General features: G+C 37.5%; 3 protein-coding genes across 5 annotated transcripts; 2 read left to right on the plus strand and 1 right to left on the minus strand.

The window, feature by feature from the left end:
• Window positions 1-9,284: 9,284 nt before the first annotated feature.
• Window positions 9,285-14,476, plus strand: LOC143623258 (uncharacterized). Of its 3 annotated transcripts, XM_077094208.1 has the most exons (6): window positions 9,285-9,588; window positions 10,252-11,448; window positions 11,494-11,983; window positions 12,087-12,147; window positions 12,385-12,608; window positions 14,172-14,476. In XM_077094208.1, exons 1-6 carry the CDS (start codon window positions 9,471-9,473, stop codon window positions 14,224-14,226), a joined length of 2,145 nt encoding a protein of 714 aa, XP_076950323.1. In that variant the 5' UTR covers window positions 9,285-9,470; the 3' UTR covers window positions 14,227-14,476. The 3 variants fall into 3 exon arrangements, with proteins under 3 accessions (XP_076950323.1, XP_076950321.1, XP_076950322.1); XM_077094206.1 differs by having other exon boundaries at window positions 10,252-11,983; XM_077094207.1 differs by having other exon boundaries at window positions 9,285-9,585; window positions 10,252-11,983.
• Window positions 14,477-15,799: 1,323 nt separating this feature from the next.
• Window positions 15,800-19,458, plus strand: LOC143623195 (protein trichome birefringence-like 25). The gene is made up of 3 exons (XM_077094156.1): window positions 15,800-16,054; window positions 17,283-17,566; window positions 18,645-19,458. The coding sequence occupies exons 1-3, from the start codon at window positions 15,805-15,807 to the stop codon at window positions 19,407-19,409; spliced, it is 1,299 nt and encodes a 432-aa protein (XP_076950271.1). The 5' UTR covers window positions 15,800-15,804; the 3' UTR covers window positions 19,410-19,458.
• Window positions 19,459-25,659: 6,201 nt separating this feature from the next.
• LOC143623255 (F-box/kelch-repeat protein At3g61590-like) lies at window positions 25,660-27,722 on the minus strand. Its single transcript, XM_077094204.1, has 2 exons — window positions 27,631-27,722; window positions 25,660-27,098 (listed from the first exon to the last, which is right to left on the minus strand). The coding sequence occupies exon 2, from the start codon at window positions 27,073-27,075 to the stop codon at window positions 25,855-25,857; it is 1,221 nt and encodes a 406-aa protein (XP_076950319.1). The 5' UTR covers window positions 27,076-27,098; window positions 27,631-27,722; the 3' UTR covers window positions 25,660-25,854.
• Between the last annotated feature and the right edge of the window lie 205 nt (window positions 27,723-27,927).

Genomic DNA, 27,927 nt, shown 5'->3' on the forward strand with positions numbered 1-27,927 from the left:
TGATACATGAATCGTCAATCTCCAATACTCGTTTGCTCGTATATTTTAAATTGGGAATTCGGAAAGTCATGGTGATACATGAATTATCGATTCTTGATTCGAATTTGTTACCCTTATTAAGTCTGCATTTAGGGTCATTTATTTTACTTTTAACTTTTGATAGTATCTAACTCCGTGAAACCAAGCTTTTCGAGGTTATACTTTGTGCTAAAACCAAGATATTAACTAAAATTAAAATTTTTATAGAATGCCTCCGCTATCTCGCCGATTTCAGAGAAGAGAAGCCTCGCGCATGCGTAGACAGCAACGTTCCCAGGAAATGGCCGCCGCAATAGCCCAAGCTTTGAGCCAAAACAATACCTCCAGTTATAACATTAAGTCCTTTAACGCGGGTAACCCTCCAAAGTTCACAGGTCTTGAAGGAGCCACCGTGATGCTCCAGTGGCTTGAGAAAATAGAAAACACTTTCCTTCACACCCAATGCCCCTCAGACAGACGAACCCTATATGCTTCCAGTGTCCTGGAATCCAGAGCGCTTACATGGTGGAATGGAGTAGCTCATGCGCGTGGCGCAGAGGCTGCTTCTAGCATGACATGGGAGGAATTCAAGGAAATTCTTACGCGAGAATTCTGCCCTCCCAACGAAGTTAAGCGCCTGGAGGAGGAATTTTGGAATCTTAAGCAGTACAGCGGTGAAGCGCGCGAGTACGCGACGCGCTTCCACGAGCTAAGCTTACTGGTCCCTCACCTTGTTACCCCTTCCCGCCGAGCCATAGAGAAATTCCTTGGGGGTCTCCCCATGGAAATTCAAGATTCTGTATGGGCCAGAAACCCAGTAACCCTCTCTGACGCCATTGAGTTGGCCGCTGTGCTCAGCGACAACCATGTCAGAGCAGGAACCCTGTTCCTGCGGGGAGCTGAGAAAACCAAACCCACCAAGACTGCCCCTGAACCAACAGAAACCAAACCTGAACCCTCAAACCGTAACAACCTCAAGCGCAGGCGCAAGGCCTATGCGCTTACCAACCCGCCCATTGCCCAGCAACCCATTTATCAACCCCCAGTTTATGCGCCTAACCCTCTGACAGCTTACCCAACACCTCCTGTAGTCCATAACTATGCCTTAACCAATCCCGCACTCCCTGCCCCGCCACCTAAGAAACCTTACACAGGAAATCAACCCTTTTGCCCAACCTGTAGACTTCATCACCCAACCCAAACCCCGTGTCGTCAATGTAACCGATGTGGCCGCGTTGGTCACTCTGCTGAGTTCTGTAAAATCCTTCCCGCCAATCCAATTGCGCCAACACCACCAGTTTACCCGCAGAACCCACAACCAACATACCAAAACCCACGACCCAGGTCGTGCTATAACTGCGGTGATCCCAGTCATTTCCGGAACGCGTGCCCGAGACTACAAGTTCAGATTACGCAAGCGAATCCGGTGAACCAGATTTCGAACCAAGTGACACGCGGACGAGCTTTTAACATAACCGCGCACCAAGCGCAAGCGAATAATGACGTAGTTAATGGTACATTTTTGCTTAACGGATTTTATGCTTCTGTACTTTTTGATACTGGCGCCGATCGAAGTTTTATCTCTCGCGCCTTCGAACAGAAGCTTGCGCGACCGCGCGATGACTTAAAAGAAGATTTTTCAGTTGAATTGGCTAATGGTGAAACTGTTTTAATAAACTCAGTGATTAAAGATTGTACGCTTAACCTTAACGAAAACGATTTTCTGATCGACCTCATCCCCATGCCTCTTGGAAGCTTTGATGTTATCATTGGTATGGACTGGCTTACGCATAATCGCGCCGAAGTTATTTGCGCCAAGAAGTTGATTCGCATTCCTCGAGAAAATGGTGATCTTCACATCTACGGCGAAAAACCCTCCAGTGGTCTTAAACTTATGTCTTGCGCCGAAGCCCAAAGACTCATGCGGAAGAAGTGTATTGCATTTTTAGCACATGTGGTTAAACCTGCTGAAGAGAAGAAGCTTCGCGATATCCCTGTTGTGCGTGATTTCCCTGAAGTTTTTCTTGATGATCTTCCTGGTATCCCTCCCGCTCGTGAAGTCGAGTTTCGTATTGATCTTGTCCCTGGTGCTTCCCCCGTAGCTAAATCTCCTTACCGTCTTGCGCCCGCTGAGATGCAAGAATTGGCAAGCCAACTTCAAGAGTTGACCGCTAAAGGATTCATTCGCCCTAGCTCTTCGCCCTGGGGTGCTCCGGTGTTGTTCGTTAAAAAGAAAGATGGATCGTTTCGCATGTGTATTGATTACCGCGAGTTGAACAAACTCACCATTAAGAACCGGTATCCCTTACCGCGAATTGACGACCTCTTTGATCAACTCCAAGGTGCCTCTTGTTTCTCGAAGATTGATCTCCGCTCTGGCTATCACCAGTTGCGCATCCGCGATGAAGATGTTCCGAAGACTGCTTTTCGAACTCGTTATGGCCATTTTGAATTCTTGGTCATGTCCTTCGGTTTAACCAACGCACCCGCCGTTTTCATGGATCTAATGAATCGGGTGTGTAGGCCTTTCTTGGATAAATTCGTGATTGTGTTTATCGATGATGTTCTGGTGTATTCTAAGACCAAGGCCGAGCATGAGCAACATCTCCGATTGGTATTGCAAAAGCTTAGAGCTGAGCAACTCTATGCTAAGCTTTCCAAGTGTGAATTTTGGTCTGATGAAGTACAGTTTCTTGGTCATGTTGTAAACAAGATGGGTATTCATGTCGACCCATCCAAAATTGAAGCAATCAAGAACTGGATTACGCCATCCTCTCCTTCCAAGATCCGTTCCTTTCTGGGCTTAGCTGGTTACTACCGGCGATTTATTTCGAACTTCTCAAAGATCGCTTTGCCTTTAACAGCTCTAACGCACAAAGGTAAACCGTATATTTGGGGCTCGAAGCAAGAAGAAGCCTTTCTAACGCTCAAGCGTTTGTTGTGTGAAGCTCCTGTTCTTGCGCTACCTGAGGGTAATGATGATTTTGTCGTGTATTGCGATGCATCCAACCAAGGTCTCGGTTGTGTTCTTATGCAACGAGGCAAGGTTATCGCTTACGCATCAAGGCAACTTAAGGTTCATGAAAAGAATTATACAACTCACGACCTCGAACTAGGTGCAGTTGTTTTTGCCTTGAAGATCTGGAGACACTACCTTTATGGTACTAAGTGTATCCTCTACACTGACCATAAAAGCCTTCAGCATATCTTTGATCAAAAGGAACTTAACATGAGGCAACGCCGATGGAACGAACTCATCAGCGATTACGATTGTGAGATCCGGTATCATCCTGGTAAGGCTAATGTGGTAGCCGATGCGCTCAGCCGAAAACCCTGCCAGCTTAACTGTATTTTGCCGCGCACGCAGCTTCACTTCGCGCCGATCCAAAGCAACCTTGAATCGCGTATTCGTGACGCGCAGCGCGCATCCATCAGTAATGGTAACCTTCGCCAAGTTAGCGTGTGGCGCGGAAGCGCACTTTGTCCCTAATCTGAGTGGAATTCTCTGCTATCTCAATCGCATCTGGATTCCCTTTGATGAGAATCTTCGCGCTGATATCCTGAGTGAAGCGCATAAATCTCGGTATTCTATTCATCCTGGCGCTGATAAGATGTACAAGGATTTGCGCATAACTTATTGGTGGCCCGGTATGAAAAAGGATATTGCTGTGTTCGTAGCTAAATGCCTGACTTGTTCTAAAGTAAAAGCTGAACACCAACGCCCATCTGGTTTGCTCGAACAACCAGAAATTCCTACGTGGAAATGGGAATGTGTAGCGATGGACTTTATTACCAAGTTACCTTTGACAGCAAGCAAACATGATAGCATTTGGGTAATAGTGGATCGATTGACTAAGTCTGCTCACTTTCTGCCCATTCGTGAAAACTACCGTGTTGAGCAACTCGCGCAGCTTTATGTCAAGGAAATTGTCTGCCGCCATGGTACTCCTTTGAGCATCATATCCGATCGCGATGGCCGTTTTATATCTCGCTTTTGGAAATCTCTCCAATCTGCGCTAGGAACTCGCTTGGACATGAGTACGGCATATCATCCCCAGACTGACGGTCAGTCTGAGCGAACTATTCAAACTCTTGAGGATATGCTCCGATCTTGTGTTCTTGATTTTGGAGGTAATTGGGATTCGCACCTGCCTTTGATCGAGTTCTCTTATAATAACAGCTATCATTCCAGTATCGGTATGGCCCCATTTGAAGCACTTTACGGTCGTAAGTGCCGCTCCCCGATTTGTTGGAGCGAAGTGGGTGAAACTCAAATCACAGGACCAGAACTTGTTCAAGAGACAACCGATAAAATCGCCAAGATCCGTGATCATCTGCTGACTGCCAGAAGCCGACAGAAGAGTTACGCAGATCGTAGGCGGAAGCCTCTCGAATTTCAAGTTGGTGATCTTGTTCTCCTCAAGGTGTCGCCCTGGAAAGGTGTTGTCCGCTTTGGGAAGAAAGGTAAGCTTGCTCCTCGATATGTTGGTCCATTCAAGATTCTCGCGCGTGTGGGAAAAGTTGCCTACAGACTTGACCTGCCGCCCGCGCTCAGTAATGTGCATCCAACGTTCCATGTATCCAATCTCAAGAAGTGTTTAGCTGACGAGAACCTTCACATTCCACTTGATTAAGTTCAAGTTGATGAAACTATGCATTTCGTTGAGAAGCCTGTTGAGATTATGGATCGCGAGGTTAAGCAAACCAAGCGCAGTCGTATCCCTATCGTGAAAGTTCGTTGGGAGTCCAAGCGCGGAGCCGAGTTTACATGGGAAAGGGAAGATCAAATGAAGATCAAGTACCCGCACCTGTTCTCTGCGCAACCTACTTCGAGATAAATTTCGGGACGAAATTTCTTAAAGTAGGGGAGACTGTGACATCTGACCCGATCCGACCCGACCCAGGTACCCGTTTCTCTGACCCGATCTCTTTCTTTTATTATTTAATATTTATACTTATATTTTACTTTTAATAATAATAATATACTTTTCCCTCCCGCCTCTTTCTCTCTCTTTCTTTCCGCCGTTCCGTCCCTCTCATCTCTTTCCGCCTTCTTTTCCCTCTTGTCGTCGTCCCGCCCTTAAGCCTTGAACCCTTTTTCCTTAACTCTTTGCTTGTCCTTTGGTTCTTCCCGCCTAAGGATGTCTGCAGCTCCACGCGCCAGACTCCTTACATGGAAGCCTGCGTGAAGACATCTTGTTCCTGCGATGCGTGAAGAGAACTCTTCTCGCAGCGCGCTAAGAATGCATGTTCTTCCCGCAATGCGCTAAGAATGTATGTTCTTCCCGCGAAGCGCTTAGAATTCTAGTTCTTCACGCAGCACGCTAAGGATTTGTGATTCTTCCCGCAGTACGCTAAGGATTGTTGTGCCAGCCTTCGCGCTCGCGCACTCAGCCTTCCCGCGCTTAACCCTTGTATCTTCTGTTTATTCTAGCCGTTTGCTGTTGTCATGTCTTTTCTTCTGAGCTGTTGACCTAACCTATCTAATGTCTGAATAGTTACTTTCGGCGCAGCATGCGTACCAACCCCATTGGTTGGTAGAAAAAGTGACTGACATTATCTTTTGAGATCTGCTTTTGCCATGCTTGACCAGTACCTTTATCTGATTCGCCCATGCTTTTTACTGTTCCCTGGCAGCTTTCCCTTTTGCCTTTTTCCTCTTTTTCCCTGCTACCATATCTTTTGATATCTTTTGCTTTTGGAATCTTTTGCTTTTTGAGATCTTTTCCCCTTTTCTAGGGATTGTGTTCCCTAGGGTTTCTCTATAAATAATAGTATTATTTTTCCTAACACTACACACACAAAACACTTAATCTCTCCTGTTCTCCTTGCTCTCTCTGCCGCCTTCCTCTCTGCCTCCGTCTTCCTCCCTGTTCTGCCCTGCTTTTCCGGTAATATATATATATATAATAATTTACTTATGCTAACTTATAATCAAGACTTAAAACCAATCGTTAAAACAATAATCTTTAATTATAGGTTAACTTTGCTTGTTTAAGAGTTGATTCTTGCATATCTATCATCGCATCTTTATCAAGTGAGTAATCTCGTATCTAATCCCTTTTTACTTTTAATGTTTTGGGATGTTCATGTGTTCGTACAAACTTAGAGTCCTAAACTTGTTTATGAACTTTAGTCGCGCAGTATCCCATGTGTTGAGGACGTTTACTTGGCTGTTTATTTGTATGTGTGTATCATTAACCGCTTTGTTCGGCCTATTCCGCAGTTTTCATGGATCCATTAGATGAACACGGGAGACCTATCGTTTACGGTTTTCTTTGTTTACACTTGCACAGATGTTTTCTCGTTTTTGTGCTCAATTGGGAGCACGGATTGAACTATGAACTATGAGCTATGATCTATCTAGGCTTGATCACAATCTGATTGCACCCTTGTTAAACACCAGACATACACATGTTGCGCGCAGATTTATTGTTATCTATGTATTGTATTAAACTTGATTTCTCACCAACACGCAAGTGTTTGACGTTTATTTTAACACATGTTCAGGTTTGCAGTAGCTGTTTTGGAGCTTGTGGACACGTAGGAAGTTTTCTTTATTTTTGGCCTAGATTAAAATGTATCAAGACAAGTTATTGCTGTTCGAATATTTTGATTTATAATATATTGATTTATGTTGATTTATATTGTGTTTGCTTTGCGCGTGCGCGAATGAATGTATTTATTAAATATTGACACCCAATAGTGTCACGAGTAATGAAACAATATGTGGCGCCCCGATGTATAATCCGCCTTTGGTCGGGGTGTTACAGTGGGTTTGGTATCTACAACCACCTTTAGAGGGAGACCTGGCCACCGATCAAAGATATCATAAGTGGTAAGTGTTCTAATGAGTAATAATGTTTTGATGTTTGTCTTCTAAAAATGTATGTATGTTTGTCTCTACTCACACATTAGGCTAGGCCTTGGGATAATATGGAGATCTCACACGTTATTCAAATCTTTGAACCAAATATAACATATCAGGTGTAGGGTGGTGGTGTGGGACCATATTAGCCGTTGGTGGAAAGTGCCTCCTATCTTTGGATTCTCGATGAGAGACCTGCTTGAACTTCACAAGACTACTAATCTTGGAACGATTGAGAATGAAGCGTTCCATGGGATTGTGATTATCGCTTGTTGGAGAATTTGAAAGGCTAGAAATGAAAAGGTGTTTGAAGGAAAAGAGATTAAGATCGAAGAGTTAATCGGGGATATTAAGTCGCTTGGTTTTCTTTGGTTCAAATATAGGACAAAAAATAGATCTTTAGTTTGGTCAAATTGGTGTAAATTTTCTTTAATGTAGTTTTTGGAGTTGTTTTGGTGGGTGGCTTCTCTCCGGGCTGTGGAGGTGGCTTGTTTGTTAGTGTTTCGCTTGTTTATAAAAGTTCACATTTCGAAAAAAAATAGTCATGACTCATGATTGAGATGTAAAGTAGTAGTAAAGACAATTCCTCACTCAAATGTTAAGGTTTCAAACCTTGGGAATGTCGTTAAGAAAATCATGATTTAGCATGTTTAATTTAGTAATGGAATGCGTAGTTTTGCTTCTATATTTTTAGTAATTAATGTAATTATTAGTAATAATAAAAAACAATTTTTAAAAAAAGTATACTATGACACGCATATATGCATGTCGTTAATGGGTGTCGTAAACACGGTTTTGAAAGCGCGTCATAAATGGTGTGTCACAAATGGGTGTCATTAATGCGTGTTAATAGATATGACATGCAAAAGCGTGTCATGTTCAATTTATGATTGGGCCTTCCTTGACGCACATTTGTATGTCATAAATACTCATTAATGACACACAATACATACATGTCTTTGTAAACCTTTTTTCTAGTAGTTACTCTTGCAAATTAGACTTGGATATGGTAATGATCATTGATCATCCCACCCCACCCAACACAGAGACATTATTACATTGAAACTTCATTGTGTACTCCTTTCTCTATATGTCCATAATGTCATATTTTCTATATTTTTTTTTCAAAAGTCAGAACTTAATTACTCGGATTTGGTTTTAGTTGAATGGCTTATTTCTTTTAAAACGGCCACATTTAACTTACATATTTGTCTTATACTAGAGTCAACTTTAGATGGTTACATCTTTAAAATATAAAAATAAAACAGGACACTTAGATTTTTTCTTAATATGGAGGGAGTAATAGTAATTGGTTTTTAATAATATTTGGTTAATATGATCCTCCTCATCAAAGGGCCTTAAACATAGTGACGCAAAATAACTATAGAAGGTTTTGTCTTTCTAAATAGTAAAAGTATAAATTTTGCGGACAAAATAAATTGAAGATAAACAAAAGTGCCGATAAAAGAAATATGATCCTCCAACGAGCATGCCAAATGTTATATCGAAAAGACATCGGTTTTAATATTTTTTAAAAATAAAATGATTGTAAACAACAAACGTTGTGTTAAGAAGCTATTCTACGCCCTCCCTTCTAATCTTCTCTCATAATCCTTCACGAATATCATTTGTGCTCAAAACACCTTTCCGGTATAACCCAGTTCAACCAGTTATACCATTTTTAGCTCAATCTGATACGAGTAAAAAACCGATTTTTAAGACATTGAAATTAACAATTAACTTCAAATAACAGTTGAGATGAGACATTCAAAGAATTTAATTTAAGAATGACTGGATTTTTGATCCAAGTCCCACTTGTGACAACAAATAATCAGTGAATATTCTATGGATGGTGAAATAGAGAATTAGAGATAGTTAGGTGTTCAGAAAGCTCACGGCTCGAAGCTCGGGCTCGTGGCTCACTCGATAAAAGCTCTAATAAAGCCAGCTAAAAAACTTGATTTAAAACAACCTGAGCTGAGTTGACTCATTTATGTAACTGAGTGTCCGAGCCAGAATCGACCATGGCTCAGCTCTTGGCTTGATCTTAGGCTCATTAAACTTTAAAATCAAGCTCAAGCCTAGCTGAACTGTCTCGTTTAATTTCAAAATCAAGTTTGAAACCACCCTGGCTTAAATCAGGCTTTACTTCTGAGCAACCCTAGATGTACTAGTGTGACCTTTAGTAATTCAAATGATAGTTAAAAAACTTATAACTCCCAATGACTTGTGTTAATATGGAATAAGTTAAAGGGTAATCACATAAATTTCACAAACCCCAAGGTATAACATAAAATGATAAAAGTTAAGGGAAGTACATTACATGCTAATGAGTTTAGCCTTTGCTGCTTTTGATTTTTAACTTCTTCTACTTTCACCTTTTCCTCTTGGAATTATTATTATTATATTATTATTATACCCTTTTCTTCACAAAACACCTCAATTCATCTTTTCATCACTTTCCTCTCATTTCACCCATAATTTCTCAAATCAGAATCTTTTTACAAAACCCACAAAATATACCAAACTGGGTCACTGTTTTCTGCAACAAATTAACCATCTTTATTATTAGTTTTAGCCAAGAATGTCTGAAAGCCCAGCAAAAGTAAGGCTTGTTAGGTGCCCAAAATGTGAAAATCTGCTGCCTGAGGTTACAGATTATGCAGTTTATCAGTGTGGTGGTTGTGGTGCTGTTCTTCGTGGTAAAGCTTGTTGCTTTTTATTATTTATTGTTTGATTCAAGAAACCCTGATGTGGGTTTTTAATTGCATGATTTATAGGTGTTTCTTGTGAAAAAAAATATATTTTTTGAAGGTTTTCTTGATGGGTTTGTGAAAAAATGTGTTTGTTTTGTGAAATAATATTATTTCTTGTGAAAAAAATATTTTTTTGGAGCTTATATTAGGTTTTCTTGATGGGTTTGCGAAAATATGTGTTTATTCTTGTGAAAAAAAATATTATTTTATTTTTTGAGTTTTTTTTAAGGGTTTCTTGATGGGTTTGTGAAAATATGAATTTAGGTTATTTTTGCTGCATTTATTTGTGATTTGGGGTTAAATACTTAAATTAATGACATTTTGTGAAGACTTTGAGATGGGTTTTTGAGAATGTTACATTTTGTTGACTTATTCTGTATGTGTTATTCCTGTAGCTGTCAAAATCAAGGTTATGTGTGGTTTTGAATTAGCACAAAAGGGTGTTGGTAGACTTTTATTTATTTTTATTTTTTTTTGGTGATTTTGATGCCTCATGTAATATATGTATGTGATTTGGTCAATATTCTGTGTGATTCTTGGTTCATATATAATTTTATTAGGGTTGAAGTATTCTTCATAATATTTTTTTGATTTTTTTTATAATTACAGCCGAGAATAAACGAACTGATTCCTGTATGTCTTCTGAGAAATCCGGTGACGAAAGTGAGACGGTTTCAACCAAAATCCCTAAAGAATCATCAAATCTTGATTTCTCAAATAGAGGTGTTAACAGTATGAGTTTAGGGTCTGAAAATGGGGTCACAAAGATCGGTTCGGGCCTTGATAACAGCATAGAGTTTGAAGAACCGAAACCCGTATTTGCAAATACCAAAACCGGGTCACGAAGATCGGTTCGGGCCTCGAACTGGAGGTACACCGAGTCCAATCTTCAAGAAGGTTCGTCAAGTTACCATTTTGCCCCTCCGCCTCCCCGTCATGAATATGCTGAGCTAGTTCAAGACCCGAATGATCATCTAGAGGTTAATGATGATCGGGCCGAGCTTTTAAGGAAGTTAGATGAGCTCAAATATGAAATTGTTCGGTCTCGTGATAAATCTCAAGAAAAAGTTCCTATGCAGCATCATAGTAATGTTATTCCATCTTATATGCATCATAAAAGCCATTCTGTTATGTCAAGTTCGAATCAAGTTCAAGTTTTTACCGATCCGTTTAGGTCACAGAATCATAGAAGAGGCCCGACTTTGCCTTATGAACAAAACCCGTATCCTCAATATTATTCTGGGCCATATGTTAGTAACGAGATGACTGATAATCGATTGTTTCACCACCCGTCTTGTTCTTGTTTAGTTTGCTACAATAAACACCACCAAGCTCCACTGCCGCCACAACCGCCACCACCACCGCCGCCTATAGTACCGCCTGTTTTCAATCGTCAGTTCTCCAATATTTCTTTAGCCTCGCATAATTCCGAACCCCGTTCACGATGGTCTAACGAAATCCGCCGCCCTCCGAGAGGAATCTTGGCCACCGGAGTGAGGCGGTGCCGCCCCGTGGCTGGCGGCTCTCCGTTCATGTCGTGTTGTAATTGTTACGAGTTGCTTCAAGTGCCGAAAAAGAATATAAAGAAAGTGAGATGCGCATCGTGTTCGGAAGTGATGGTGCTTTCGATTGTGAATAAACGCCTCGTGCTTTCGGTGTATAAAGAATCTAATAAAGATCCCGGGAAATCGAACGAGAACCACAAGACTCATGAACATGCAAAATGGGGTGGTACTTTTTCATCCGAAGATTATGACAATTCGGGTAAATATGACTTTGAGTCAATGGATAAGTTGCAGTCAACGGGTTCTGGTCTGGCTTCCTACAAATCCGCCGTCTCGTACACATCAGAAGATGATATCAAGGTTAATATTATTCTAGACGAAAATCATGCTGATGTGGAGCCGAATGTTAATAAACCGTCTCCACCGCCTTCGGGCTCACCGTTGCAAGATCATTTCGAGTATTCAACAAAGTATAATCGGGCCGGGAAAGGAAATGTAAGCAAAAGGTCAGAAATAGAACGGTTTGAAAAGCTCGTTCACGGGTCTCACACGAGCTCAATGAAAGATGCTGCGGTCGCGAGCGAGATTGAGATTTCATCTAATGAGTATTGTGTAAACACGGGCGCGTCTCTAGAATCTGGGGATACGGACCGACAAAGAGAGAATAAAACGTTTTTTGAGCGTGTTATTAAGAAAAGCTTTAGGGAGTTCTCAAGGTCTAGTCAACATGTTGACCAGGGAAAAGTCAATGTGACGGTCAACGGGCATCCTATACAGGATCGGTTGGTCAAGAAGGCTGAAAAGCTTGCTGGACCCGTACTGCCCGGTGATTATTGGTTAGTAACTTGGTAGTCAGTACCATATATAATAAAATTCATATATAAATTTGTAACGCATTTCTTGATTATTAATTCGTTTTCTTTGTTGTTTATTCTTTAGGTATGACCCGAGAGCTGGATTTTGGGGTATGATGGGTGGCCCTTGTCGTGGCATAGTTCCGGTAATTTTCTTGATCATTAATTTTGTATATGACAACTACACAAATAATAAAAAAGATTATATAGAAGGTCTAGCTAATATAACCTTCTAAATCATTTTATTCGAAATTATATTATTTCTGTAACAATAATGTTTTGGTAATCATAGCTAAAAATGACATTATAACATTTTAATCTAACCTGTTTTGACCCACTATCCGACGTGCCACGTGTAATATATTAAATTCTGGATTTTGTAGCCATTCATTGAGGAATTTAATCATCCAATGCCGGATAATTGTGCGGATGGAAACACAAATGTTTTTGTAAATGGTAGAGAGCTTCATCAAAAAGATTTGGATTTGCTCGCGCGTAGAGGATTACCAACCGAATCGCATAGATCTTATGTTATTGAGATATCTGGGAGAGTGCTTGACGAGGAATCCGGTTTAGAGCTTGAAGGCCTTGGTAAACTTGCCCCAACGTAAGTCCTCGAGACCCAAACTTTAATATGTGTTCCCATCTTAACCTTTTAGTTCTTAGTTCCTTTATTACCACTAAACTTATGTCATTGCATTTTACATGATATATTTATCATCATCATCGTACTCAGTATATCCCACCAATAGCAAAGCTATGTTAGGTCTGAGGAGGGTAAGATGTAGACAGCCTTACCTCTACCCCATAGGGATAGATAGGCTGCTTCCAGTGACCCCCGGCTCGATAGTAGTTTTGCATCAAGCGTTGGACATAAGGCACATAACACTCAATCATCGGGACACCGGCTGATCGGTGCATGTACCCTTGTCTTTCGGCTATCAACGCCACCACATGATGCCTGATTAATCCTCCGCCACTTTTAACGTTATTTTCACGAGATTAGTAAAATAACGTCAAAATTAGTGCAATTTCACTTTTGCCCACCCGAGGGTTCACACATATATACATTATATGCGCGCACCACAAGCAGGGCGAAACATGATATATTTATGTTACATGGGTATATTTTGGAATTTAGTGAAGTATAGTCATTATTCAATTTTAAATGACATAGGTTGGGACATTGGGTTTAAGTAGAGCTGGCAAATTCGACTCATTTACTTATGAATGAGATATATATATATATATATATATATATATATATATATGTCTAAATGGTTAAACTCGAATAATTCAAAAAGTGTCTGTTGGCCGTTGCATAACGCTCTATGATGCGTGCAACATTGTCTAGTGGAGGAAAAGTGTGAACTCTAGCTTAATGCCATATATTGGTATGCCTTTGTTTTGAAAGCATAATATCACATATTATTATGCCTTTGTTTTTTGAATTTTAGCTTGATTTCATATATTCGTTCGGTTCGTGTACACGCATCAAACTTTCTTACCCTAATTATATACCAATATACTAAACGTCAAATTAGAAGGATCGAATTTTCTCTTACTTTGCATACTCAAACCTCAAAGTACCAACAATCAGTACTTCTCAAACTATGAAATTTTTGGAATCATGTAGACAATGTGGGAAAAAGATGGGCGTGAACCCAGACTACATTTACATGTAAGGCAATGTTTTGTGTTTATTGACAAAATTTGATGTTTGTTATCGTTTTTTGTAATTTGTGAGGAATCTGCACCCATTAATGCTACCGTGCACGAATTCATTTATGGTTGTAGAAGGCCATGCTCGAAACAAATTGCAAAAAATGAGTACCGACATCAAACGTTGTTAATTAACATAAACCACTAGCTTATTGTGCATGAAGATTGTGTTCCGGCACATCTCTTCTTTCCATGGCTACATGATTCCAAAGATTTCATAGCTTGAGACGAACTCATTGTTAATGAATCTCATTATTTAAAGCGTGAGGACATTTGATCGTTGATCTTTTGTTCCAAGTTTAACATATTGGTATAGATTTAGCGTAAGAAAGTTCTAGAACATGAATAAAAACTTGTTCACGCTAATATCGTAACCAACCCAATATAACATTATGGATTCGTTTTTGTTAGGGTGATAAATGATAATAACTTGTTGTTGAATCGACAGGGTGGAACGCAAGAGGCATGGATTTGGGATGAAGCCTCCAAGAACTGATGTGTAATGGGCTCGTGAAACTTAACAACTCGGAAATATAGCTTAGATCTTTGTGTATGCGATCAACGCAAGAATTTTCTTTATCGTAGGATTTGTGGTTTCGAAATGTGCATTTTATAAGTGGTGTTTTTGTTTTTTTGTATATATCTTGCAAGTTGTAACTTAGTTAAGCCTCATACGTTGATGGGTTTCCAATGTGGTTTGGATGTATGATCCACGACCCGATAAATTGACGGGTCTGTTATTGTCTTTAAGCATTTTCCGTTGTATTCATTACATTAATTAGTTAAAGAGCAGTGTTTACATCGAAATATAATGCAATAGAATGCAAACGAGCACCAAGTTGTTTCACTAGTGTTCTTAATATAATTGTGTTATATTCTAGCAATTTGATATAATATTTTAAATATATCATTTTATGCGTGGCATTAAATTGAAAGCAAGTAAGTGGGCCATGGAGGTTGTGATTTGATCTTGTCAACTTGTAGTCCAGTCGTATTTTACGGTTAATATAAGTTTAGTATTAAAATAATGACATTTAATTCAAAATAATGGTGGTTAGTATTTTGGAGCTGGCAAAAATGGACGTGGATATACATTTTGATGTTGACTTGTGAACTATATTTCATAAATGCCTTTGGAAGGTGACAAATAATTATACGTTATCATTTTTATTTATTGTTTGTTTTTTTTATCAAGTCATTTAATGTTTAAACAGAATAGCCAGAATTTACTAATTTCGGCATTATTCAAGCCTATTTTTTAAAAAGAGTATCAAAAAGTAGCATGAATTAGTAAACAAACTTATCAACAACTACAAACTTATCAAGTGTAATTAATCTTTTTTTAATATTTAATCTAGGGAGTCAATCAAAATATCAATGTTTATATGGGCTATATTATAGCTACATCACTTTCATCTTATTTCGAACAATTCATAAAATACTCAAACAACTGATTTGACCAAAAAAGTCAAACTTTGAAAATTATTGGTCAGAACAGTCTTAGAATAATATTCAAACGACTATTCCGACCATTTGGGGGGGGGGGGGGGTCGCTTGACGAATATTTGGATTAGAGGTGCACCAACCGGTTTAAAACCCAAAACCAGTTGAAAATGGTTCAGTTTGGTCAACCAAAGTCAAAACTGATTTACGATCGGTTTGGGTTAAAAGCGGTTTCTTGACAGGTGACGATTGATTTCAGTTTAGGTTTTGATCTGCTTCGCTTCGGGTTTTGACCGGTTTTTGGCCGGTTTCGGTTCTTTTTCCCACCTCTAATTTTGACGGCCCTTCTAACCATAGATGGTCAAACTTAAAAGAAAATCTGGTTAAAACTAACGTTCGTTCTCTATCCAGATAATTATTAAAAACAATATGAGATTAAATGTCAGACCAGACACCGTGTATAAATCATCTCATTCTTTACATGTAATCCATAAACTATATGTTTATAGTTTAAACTCCCCTTTCATCTAAACAACTTTATGCCACCACCTTTTACTCAACAACCATCTCTTGACTATAACATTAAACCAACCTTCAAACCCATTCATCTTTTTAGAGAGAGAAAGCTCTCTTCAAAAATGAAGAAGATGAAGCTTGCTATTAACAACACTCAAATATTATTAAACCAAAAGCAGAATCAAGCCTTACTTAAGACTGCTATCTGTTTACTATTAATAGGCCTTGCATATCGCTTTTATTTCTCAAATTCGTTCATCTTTTCCTACGTCAATATTGTTGCCGACGACCACCACAAACTGCCACTGTCACCACCGCCTAATGTGACATGCTCGGACCGATTCCCGGTCAATAACACCGGAATTCACCAAGGTATCTTTTCTTTAACAACTGTTTTTTTCATTTTTTTTGTTATGATCAACTACTATATTCGTACTGTATTCGGTATATAAATAACTAGAATAATTATGTTAATACTACACTAATTATTACTCTTCGGTTTTTAAACATGAGTAATTCAAAAAAATTATGCTGACATAAGGATGTTATGGGTATCCTTTTTTTGTAAGATGGTTATCGTTTTTTGTAAGTCAGTTCATATCTTAAATCTAGCAATTTATCCATTTTCCTTAAAGGAGCCGAATGAAACCAAAGTTTCATGTTCGGTTTTGAATTAGAGACGTTTTAAAATGATGAATCGACGTCGACTATAACCCCTAGCCTTCCAAGCTAACGATACGGGTTCAAAATGACTATAACGTAGGTTTTGAATTATGGTCACCAATGTTTTAAAAACCGGTTCAAACCGGCCGGATGAACCGGTTAAACCGGATTTCGCACAGTACGCCGGTATCTTGAGTCCAGTATGTTTGACCGGTTTGCTAGAGCATCGTACCGACGGTTTTGTCTAAAATACCGGTTTTAAGCCCGAGAAATTTTTGATATTTGCGTCCCATATTTTTTCAAAATTACTTTTAACCCAACAATTAACATTCAAACGTGTAAACTTTATGACTATTTTTTTTAAAATTGAGTGCTTTTGCATTATTTTTTTAATATGCATTAACTTTCGGATTATTTTTTGTTATATGAATCATTTACTTTTGAGTTATTTTTGGATTGAAGTTACATTTTTAGGAAATTATAAGGTAAACTAGTCAACCGGTTGAACCTCCCGGTATAACCCAATTCAACCGGTTGTACCATTTTTTAGCCCAATTCGGTTAAAGTAAAATACCGTTTTTAAAACATTGATAGTCGCTCTAATTGAAAACTATAAATATTATTACTCTTACATTTTTACAGTATAATTATTCTAGTTTAAAACTCAAATTATTATCAATCTAAATCATTTTTATTAGTGTATTTCACTTTTATGGATGAGTTTTGGGCTATAAGCTAGAATAATTATAGATCATTTTTATGATGTGTGATTACTTTAAAGTTGTAATTACTATTCTACTTAGTTTTTTATGATGTTATTACTAGTTTAATACTATACTTTAATTATTTGTATGCATGTTTAACAGGTTATTTTTATTTGTATCGAATTCCACCCTTAACTATCTAACTTTGAATTGCTTTTTGTGATGATATTAAGGCAAAGCGGAGTGTGATATATTCGCCGGGGAATGGGTGAGGGATCCTACGGGTCCACGGTACACCAACTCCAGCTGCAACACGATCGAACCTCATCAAAACTGTATGATGAACGGGCGTCCAGACTCCGATTACATTTACTGGCGTTGGAGCCCGTTCGATTGTGATTTACCAGCGTTCGACCCCGAATTGTTTCTTTGTTACATGAGGGATAAATCAATGGCTTTCATCGGTGATTCGATATCTCGCAACCATGTCCAGTCATTGCTTTGCATTCTCTCACAGGTTGGCTATCTTCACCATATTTCACGTGTTTGGATTTGTGTTTTATAAGTTTGCATGGGTGAGTTTTGGGCTTAAACCGAAAAAAATAATTCGTTTATTCGTTCTTGAAATTGTTTGGTTTCGGTTTTCCATTTTTAGTTTTCACAATGGGTTTTCAGGAGAAAGTTCATGTACATTTTAAACTTAACATGAGATTGTAGAAAATAATTTCAATTTATAAAAAATGAGAACATAAGAAACAATACCAACTACAATATCAATATACATAAACAATGATTTGTAATAACAAAGAAAATAACATAAAAGTTACAATAAAAGAATCAAAATCAAGAACAAACTAATAACAACAAATACTTATAACAGTAAAAGAAAAAAATCTAATAATAACAACAAAATATAAATAAACAAATACTTATAACGTCTCTTAATAGAAAATTAACAAATACGAACAAAAAATAACAACAAACACCTACAAATAAACATAATAATAACAATAAATTGATTCTCACTTATTTAATTTTAAGAATAAAATTTATTTGATCATGTTACCTAATAAAATACACCTAATAAAATATCGAATTTTCTGGTTAATATATTTGGACTGAAAACTTTGGCCCAAAAGAATTGCCAAACTAATTAATTTAAGTGAACATTAAGCATAACCATTTTTTTGTTAATTAACGTTTAATTATTTGTTACTTATTTACACCTAAAGTTTTTGAATTATGTAATTTATTAATTTTTCATATATTACTTAATATTTTTTTTTTTCGGTTTTATCAATTGATATTGACAATTTTTGTTTTAAAAAAGTGGTCCAAATGTTTATTATTTATATTACACATTTAGTCATTTATAGATACAAATTTTGGATTACATCATTTATTAATTTCTTATAAATTTTTTATAAGTCGTTTTTTTTTTCAGTTCGGTTTGATATTTTCGGTTTCTGTTAGATGACAGCCAAATTAAAATTTTGCTTTTTTTATTATAAGAAAGTTTATTGGGTTCGGTTAATTCGGTTTCGGCTAAGTTATGCTTATTTTTACAAAGAATAACTCTGGTAATGTGCTTTAAGGTTGGAGATGCAATAGAGGTGTACCACGATGAAGAATATAGAAGCAAAAGATGGTTCTTTGAATCTTACAACTTCACACTATCAGTAATTTGGTCACCTTTTCTTCTAAAGGCGAATATATTCGAGGAAAACGACGGGCATTCGTCGGGCGCAATCAAGCTTCATCTTGACAAGCTCGACTCGGTTTGGGTTAACGAGTTTAGTAACTTCAACTACATTTTTATTTCAGGTGGAAAATGGTTTTTAAAAACCGCGATATACTATGAAAACAACACAATAATAGGGTGTCATAATTGTAACAAAGAGAATATACCCGAAACCGAGTTCCATCACGCGTATCAAAAAGCACTTCGTACCACTCTTGGGTTCATAACAAACCCGAGCCAAAAAGTGTACACGTTTTTCCGGACCACAACACCCGATCACTTTGAGAATGGGGAATGGAACACGGGAGGGTATTGTAACCGAACGGGTCCGTTTAAAAATGGAGAGGTTAACATGACGGATATCGATATGATAATGAGAGACGTTGAGTTGGAAGAATTTGAGAATGCTAAAGGAGTTGTGAACGGGTCGGGTTTGAGATTATTTGATACGACACGTTTGTCATTGTTGAGGCCCGATGGGCACCCGGGCCCCTACCGCGGGTTCCATCCGTTTGATGGGAATAATGTAAAGGTACAAAATGATTGTTTGCATTGGTGCTTGCCCGGCCCGATAGATTCATGGAATGATTTAATGATGAGTTTATTGCTTAATGTATGAGTAACATTTAAACTAAAAATGGTTATAGATGGATTCATTTTTTTATTTAATATATCTCATGTTTATATTTTATAAATGGTGAGTTGGGTCCATGATATAAAGATTTTTTTATATATCAAAAAGGGCTAGTGATAATAATGCTACACTATGTGATAATCCTTGCTTTCATATCTTTGAGTAAACTGCGGTTTTCGTCCATATAGTTTGTTCAAATATGTGGTTTTAGTCAAGTAGTTTTAAATTTGTGATTTCCGTCCTTGTGTTTCATTTCACTTGCAAGGAAACCCGAATTCATTAACCTCTTCAAGTATGATCGTTAAACTCATCAACGTGCCGCTCACGTGAGGTGCAGTTTTGTCATTTTTCCCCCAAATAAACCTCAGTCCTAATTCGCAAGCCCCCTCACGTGAGGGGCTGAGGTGTATTTGGGGGGGAAAGGACAAAACTGCCCCTCACGTGAAGGGCACGCTGATTGGTTTAAAAACCAGACTTAATGAGATTAGTACATTCGTGTTTAATTGCAAGTGAAATGAAACCACATGGACAAAAATCATAAATTTAAAACTATTGGACTAAAATCGCATATTTGAATAAACCACAATGACTAAAACCGCAGTTCACTCCATATTTTTATACGAATTTTAAATGGTAAGTAAGTAACTACAATCGTTAGTTATTAAATTGGACTGAAATGATAAAAAAAAAAAATAAAACTACGATGACAGAATTGCTAAAAGAAATCTATTTAGATAAAAATGATCAAACCATGAGGACGATTTGGACGGTTTACTGAAAGAATAATAGTGAATCTTTCATTCTTTCACGGTCTCATTATCATCTAGCTTATTTTTTTTTTCTTAATGACATCTTATTTAATTGACGTCCTAACTATAATTGTTATCATGAAAGAAACATATATCATATTAATATATTATCATAATATAGATTTAGACGTGCGATCTGTTGATGATATATGTGTAACCTCCAAGTCTAAATAACTTACATCATTGTGATATCATCATGTCAAATCAAATTAAAAATACCATAAGTTTTTGAAGATAATATTTACCTTAAGTATGTTTATGATTAGGTTATTGGCTCTTAACCTAAATCCATGACTTTCTAATTACAAACAATGATAGTATTCACAGTTGTAATCATTTGATGTTAATATCTGGTTTATTTCCGTGCATTTTAGTATAGAAAGCCTCTATGTTTGCCCTCCAGCTACGTTTGCGATTTTGTCGAGATTATATTTTGTAATCTTTAAGAAATCTTTGTAACGGTTCATTTCCTTGTTTATTTGATAAATCATTAATTTGTTCCTAGTTCATTTCCTTGATTATTTGATAAATCATTAATTTGTTCCTAGTTCGTTTCCTTGATTATTTGATAAATCATTAATTTGTTCCTAGTTCGTTTCCTTGTTTATTTGATAAATCATTAATTTGTTCCTCGTTCGTTTCCTTGATTAATTTGCCTTTTGTTTCTATGTAATGTATACTTTACTTATATGAACTCTTTAATAGCCTAAAATCCCACAAGTTTGCTCTACTTAAAAGCGAAGGGGTTCCATTGAGAAAATTGTTAAAAAGATAATATCCGTTGTTATACACTTTGGTTGATGGTTGCAGATTAGTGCTAATATAATACTTATAGGCCCGCCTCTTATGGGTTGATTCTCAATGGGCCTAACTAGAGGTGCACAAAAAACCCGAAACTGTACCTGAAAAAATACCTGCAACCGGTTTATACCCGGGTTTTTAATACCCGTCCTCGACCTTACCCGTAGGGTACGGATAGGGTATGCATTTCGGTACCAAAACTCCTACACGAACCAGACCATATTTGTACCCGTTAATACCCGAAAACCGAAACCAGTTCCATACCCAGAACCAGGTTTTTCCAATACTCAAAACCGGTTTTTCATATACCCGAGCTATACCTGAAAAATTCCTGAAAAATATCCCTAAAAAATGCAACCTCCTTAAAAAATCAAATCTACACCCAATAAATACCTGAAAAAAACCTGAAAATAGAGTATTCAAATACCCGGTTTTAGAATACCCGGTTCTATACCCAACCCGAACCCGATACATAGGGTACGGTTTTAAAAGGCAATACCTAGACCGAACCCGACCCGGGTATTGCCAATACCCAATTTTTCAATACCTTGTCATACCTGAACCGGGGTATTTAGAAAACCTGATTTGTGCACCTCTAGGCCGAAGCACATGTTACAGACTTACAGGCAATCACTTCAGAGTTCAGATACAACAATAGTTAGACGATTTATACTTACAATTAACGATCAAATAATGATAAAATAATGATATTGATGAACTCTAATCTTCCTAATCACCCACAAGCTCCCAAAATCGCGCAAGATTTTCACTTAAAACTGGAACATATGCCTTGTGTTTCTTTCCTCTGATGTTATCATCCTCACTCTCTCACGGTGAATTAACATACCCATCAGTCTTCATAGCTACTAGCATCACTATGTTGTTCTTCAACCTGTTTCTCACTTTGGAAGTCTAGCAATAATTGCTCAACCAACTTTCTTTGTTAATTGATTTTCCTTTATTGCAACAACAGATTGTTTTCATTCCTCCTCCTTTGCATCATCATCATCATCATCATCATCATCTGGATTCTAGTATTCATCTTCTTCATCACTTGCCATCAGATCCATATGAGTGTTCCTCATATCCTAAATCTTCTTTATCTTGATTAGTGATTGGTTTGGGAAGCGTACTATTAGAACACTTAATAAACCCTAGGAGTTATTTGGTAGGTGTTAGAAGTCTGTTAGTGGTAGCTTTAGTAAATCCTTCGATAGGTTGGGCTTCCGGTATGACTTTGGTGTTACTAGGTTGGTCCTTAGATCCATAAGACTTACCTTGTGTATAGAGATGGAGGATATGCATGGCTTCATTGTCCCCCAAATCGACCACCATATCCATGACATCTTTGTCATTCTTAATCTGCACAAGTCCCTTCATTTTTAAGATTTCAGAGGATTCAAATTGGGTTCAGTTGTGCGTTTGGAAATATGGAGGGATTTATGAGTTATATGGGTTAAATACCTGATTAATAAAGCTAGATAATCAAGAAAGCCATGTGAGTTTTTTAATTGCCAACACATCAAGCCACGCCAACATTATACTAATGTTATTACCTGTTTTCAAAGGGGGACTATAAACCAAAAATGATATAAAAGGTGGGACTATTAGTGAAGGTTGAATTATTATTGGCCAATACAGAAGATGTGGGATTATTTTAATCTAATTTGTCTATTAATAATGATATATGTTAACCAATTATTATTATCGAAATAAATTCCGATATGGATATTTCTGTATTGATATTCCAAACCTCAATACCTCTCCAAAGGATTTTAAGAACCTATTCAGCAAATCCCGCAAAATAAAAGCTCCATGAGTCTCTTTACAGAAAAGGGGGTTTTATGTAACCACCCCGCGGCATGAGAGCCAGTAGCAAGCCTTTACTCTTTGAAGGAAGTAGTGCCAAGTACGAGAGATTAAGATAGCATACTTGTACCTTTTGTCAATCTGTAGTACTTATAGAAGTGAGAAGTGTGGTTGGCATCATTAATGACGTTACTAGTCCCCATTATTTGTAAATGGTTGACAATGGCACCTTTTAGGCTTTTCTTCTTATTGGTTGTTCGAAATATTTCTTTTTTTCCTTTGAGGATACACGTAATTTATAGTCGGGCACTAATCGGGTTGATCTTTTGCTCAAACCGGGTTATTTTGATACGCGTTATCCGACCCATTCCTCTTCAACTTTTAATTGTATAAAAACAACGAGTATCAAATTGGATAACACCAAGGCTTTCGACATACGTAGCAGTTAGCACAACGGCGAAGTTTAAATAACTGGGCCTAATGACTAATGGGCTAATCATTAATGAGCTAACCATTGATAGACTAATCATTAGTGTCTATTAATTTTAGGCCCGCCTCTTATGGGTTGATTATCAATGGGCCTAAGCGCTTGTAAAAGGTTTAGGTACTCACTGCTCACAATGACATTTTAGGATAAAATCCTTTTAGCATACAAACAAATTAAGGAATATTATTTCCTGTAACTTCCCGTATGTATATGTCAATATGTGAATATAATGTCCTGTCTTTTAAATTGATTATAAAAAACAATAATAACATTAAATGAACAAATAATATCTCCATTTGTGGCCTAGTGGTTGGAAGGTTTAGGTTTACCAGTGGACCAAAGTTCGATCATTACTTAGGTCATTTTAGGTGGATATTAGTAATGAACGAAGGATTTAAAGCTAGCCCTTACGAGGTTGTCAGTTCGGATCCATAGCCCACCCTGGTTTTCGTCCCAATGCCAGAGAATTCTGCTCTTCTGGCGGCACAATGACTGTCAAATGGCAGTCGGTAGTATGGTTTCCCGGTAGAACGCCCAAGCCAAAATCTGAAGCCAGTGTGGACCGGTTAAGACAACATAGGCTAGCCAAAATAGGACAACGGGGCTCTCCAAATTAGAAAGAGCAGTGGCCTAAACACAAAAAAGAAAGCCGCTGTTCTTAAAAAAAGTGAGCAAATAATGCATCTGAATATTTATAAGCAAGAGTAACATGATGAACGATGGGTGTATGGTCACACCATCACCAAACCAAATTATTACTTTTGGAATGCCCAAATCTTTGTGATGCATTGCCATATGCTAAGTCCTCCAACCGCAAGCAAATGCCATGTGGGTGATGTAAAATGAAGATACAAAAACTCATATTCATATAATAGAATTGATGTTTAGTGGTTTCATGGTCGTTATAGAGTATGTTAGGTGTGACTTTTTTCTTTTTATAAATAACTTTTTATAAGAAAAATCGTTTACTTATAATTTAATTTAGGTAGATTAAATTTTAAAGCTTGTAGAAATTAAGTATGTAATGAGAAGATATGTGTATCCAATTTAAGCAATAATAAAAGAGAAATGTGTACAAAGGTAACATGATCTTTTTGTTCGTTTTTGGTCCTAATATGTGCAAAAATTTAGTACGTGCGGGATTGCATTCAGAGTTTGGGTTGCCATTTGAAAATGGCTCGATTTGACTCCAGGCCAAGATCTTTCGGTCTTTGGGATCATGACTTGGATTGACACTTCACAAGTTTTGGGCAACTAGAAAAAAGTAATCCATGCTATTGTTCTTTCGGCTTGGTGGGTCATTTGGAAATATCGGAACAAACTTGTTCATGTTGATGAAGAGAGGAAAGAAGACATTATTTCAACTCTCTTCTCAATTACTCGTTTTGGTACATTAGTAACATAGATAGAAAAATCATTGTTAGTTGGCATGAGTTGTTTTGGAATACTCTCCTTGTCATGTAACCATTTATTGTTTTGTTTCTATCGTTTGCTAGTCTCTTATAATAATAATAAAAAAGCCGCTCTAAAAAATGTGCATAAATTTAGTCGTTAAATTTTGACATTTACACCAATTATGTGCGCAAAGGTAACATGGTTTCTTTGTTACCATCGTATGAGTCAAAATTGAATTGTCAACCCGAACCCAACTAGTCATACCAACTAATTCACCTTCCCGATCTGGTTATTATATTTTCAAAACATAATTAACAGTTCAGCTTATAATCTTCATTAAAACCGATTAAACCCCGACTTTAAAGACCCTAATAGTAACCAGTAAAAAGAAAAGAAAAATATAGAACTTACTATGTTTAAATACTGAACTAGTAAGGGTCAAAATATAGTGACCATAACTAAATATCATATAAGCACATTGCTACCATAATAACTATCAACAAATAAAAAATAAACAACTTATTTACTTGCTATGTTTCAACATAACAGATGATTAGCTTTAAATTGACTAATTAAAACTCCTTACTTAATTTTTTGTAATAAAAAAAAAAAAAAAAACTTAAATTACCCACTCTAACCTTATATTAAAGGGGTGTTTGCCTGAGCTTATTTTTTTTGCTTATTGCTTTTTGGAGGGGCAAAATGTCCAGAATGCTCCTCCAAAAGCATCAAATTCCTCCAAAACGCAAAAAGCATGTTGGACATTTTGCCCCTCCAAAAAGCAATAAACAAAAAAAATAAGCTCAGTTGTACATGAGTAAAAACCTACATCATCATCTGTACAATGTACAGCACTAGTTGTACACTCCAAAGATTTAGAATTGCTCATTTAAATCCTTTTCTAGCATTGTAATGTACCACCACACATGCAAAGAGTACAACCCTTTATATCCATTCCCATATAGACAAATCCAAGTACACATTCACAAAACATAAATCCATTTGTAAAAACATGTTTCATGTATATAACTTGCACATAAACACACACAATGTGAAGAACAAAAACAATTAAATTCCATAAAATCCTTACACATTCGAACTTGAACCCGACCCGAACTCGAACCCGAACCTAAGGCGAGATTTCAAGTCGGGGCTCGAAACAAAACCCGGTAAACAACTGAAGCGGAAACCGTTTTGTAACCGGGCATTTTTGTGACCATTTCCAATGATTCTTTTTCAAATCGAACACCAAAAGCGCCGGTGCACCGTAACTCTGAATGTAGATCAAGTCATCGGTCCCACCGCTAGCAAACACATCATCGAGCTCACCGAACCCTTGAAAGAACCGGTGTGGCATTCGAGCCACTTCTCGCCACTCGTTTTTGTTTTCAAGAACCCAAATCCCGATCCCCGTAATAACATCTTGTCGCTCCTGTTTCCCAATCCCACCCACCATAACTAACGACTCGTTAAGGTTCATCAACCGCCCACATGTAAGCGAGCACGGGACCGCGATAAACCCGCGTGCCAACAGATTATCACGAGCCGGTGAACCCGAAAGATCATAACCCACAAGCCCGTGTCGGTTCTCCTGAAACGACCCGGTCGAGAAAATCAAGAAATACAAAACCCCGTTACAAATCACGCTCTCGTCACCACCTCGCCATCCAGTCAGCATCTCGGTCACGGGCGTCGTCCACGTCATCGTAACCGAGTCGTACACGTGGATCGAGAGGTCCCACTGGAAGAAATTATCAGGTACTTGTTTTGACTTCACAACCGTCACCGAATAGCTTGTTGACTTCCGGTCAACCGATATTGAGAGCGCGCTATAATCACATAACCGTAAACCAGGCGGCTCGTAGAGGCGAACGCAGCGTTTAGTGATAAGATTACACACGTAAAGCTCGGTTCGACTATCATTATCCATGAAACAAACGAGCCCGCTCGATGATGAAACGAACCATCGCGAGGTTTTGACCATGTACGGAAGGTCAATCCCGTACCATTTCCTTAAAACCGGATCATACGCGTACCCAACCGGCTCATCCGAGCTCGTGAACATGAAATACCACGGTTTTTGTGACAAAACCGGTGACCCGGTCAATAAAAACCGTCGCGAATTCACGATTTCATGCCATCGTTTACACACGCAACCGAAACGAAATACGCTTGCAATCGGGAGGTAAGCGAGAATCCGCTCGAGTAAATCATCAGGCAAGATTGAATCAAGCGATACCGCGTGTAAATTGTCAGTTTTACCCTCCTCATCTGATAAAGAATCCAACAAATTGTTGTCTTTTGGAAAATCATCAATAAAAAGACTAATCCATGAAGTTTCACCCTTCATGGTCAACAAGGTCAAAGTCAAACCTGGTCAAACAAAGTCAAAATCCCCAATTTAATCACCATATGTTTGATTTAAATAATAAAGAGACAGACCCAGATAATAAATCATCATAAAGGGTAGATCTTGAACCTAAAATTTGATTATTTCATTATTTGCATGTATCCAAAATACAGCACATAAAGACATTTTAAAGGCATATTCTTGACAATGATGAACAAGAAACCTTAATATTTTTTAAACATTAAATCTGTAATCTTGCTGTGAAGAAACCAAGAAAGATTAACAAGAAACAATACCCACATCAAAAATTTTATATAAATAAATTAATTCAAGATTTTGAAATCAAACCCTAAAAATTATAATAAAAATTAATAAATCAAAATCAAATGATGATATAATAATAAAAGTTAGGTAAAGCACTAACAGCAGCAGATAGAGCTATCAATCAAACATCAAGAGAAACACACCAATTGGAAACTGAATGAATAAACAATTATGACACTTTTAATACTATGGATAATAATATAGTAATTAAAAATTTTCAAGAAAATTTACCTAAATTGGAGTAAATGATTCTTGGGTTTGTTTAAGAATGGTTGAATCCAAATGGGTATTTCAAGATTATTGAAAAAGATGAATCTTGAAGATGGGTAATGAATATTATGAAGAAAGCCCTAATCTTTTTCCATAAAAATGCAAAATTTTGGGGTAAAGAAGAAAAGGGTGTTGAGATTTCTGCAAGGCTTATCTTTTTGTTGAATGTTGGACAAAACAGAAAAAAAAAATAAAAAAAAAAAGAAGAATGGATTTGAAAGGGTGTTTCTTTTGCTTTATTTAGGTATAATAAAACAA

Source organism: Bidens hawaiensis, unplaced genomic scaffold (genome assembly GCF_021521415.1).
Source record: "Bidens hawaiensis isolate Kalapana, Puna unplaced genomic scaffold, B.hawaiensis_p1.1 tig00003356_1, whole genome shotgun sequence".
Classification (NCBI taxonomy): domain Eukaryota; kingdom Viridiplantae; phylum Streptophyta; class Magnoliopsida; order Asterales; family Asteraceae; genus Bidens; species Bidens hawaiensis.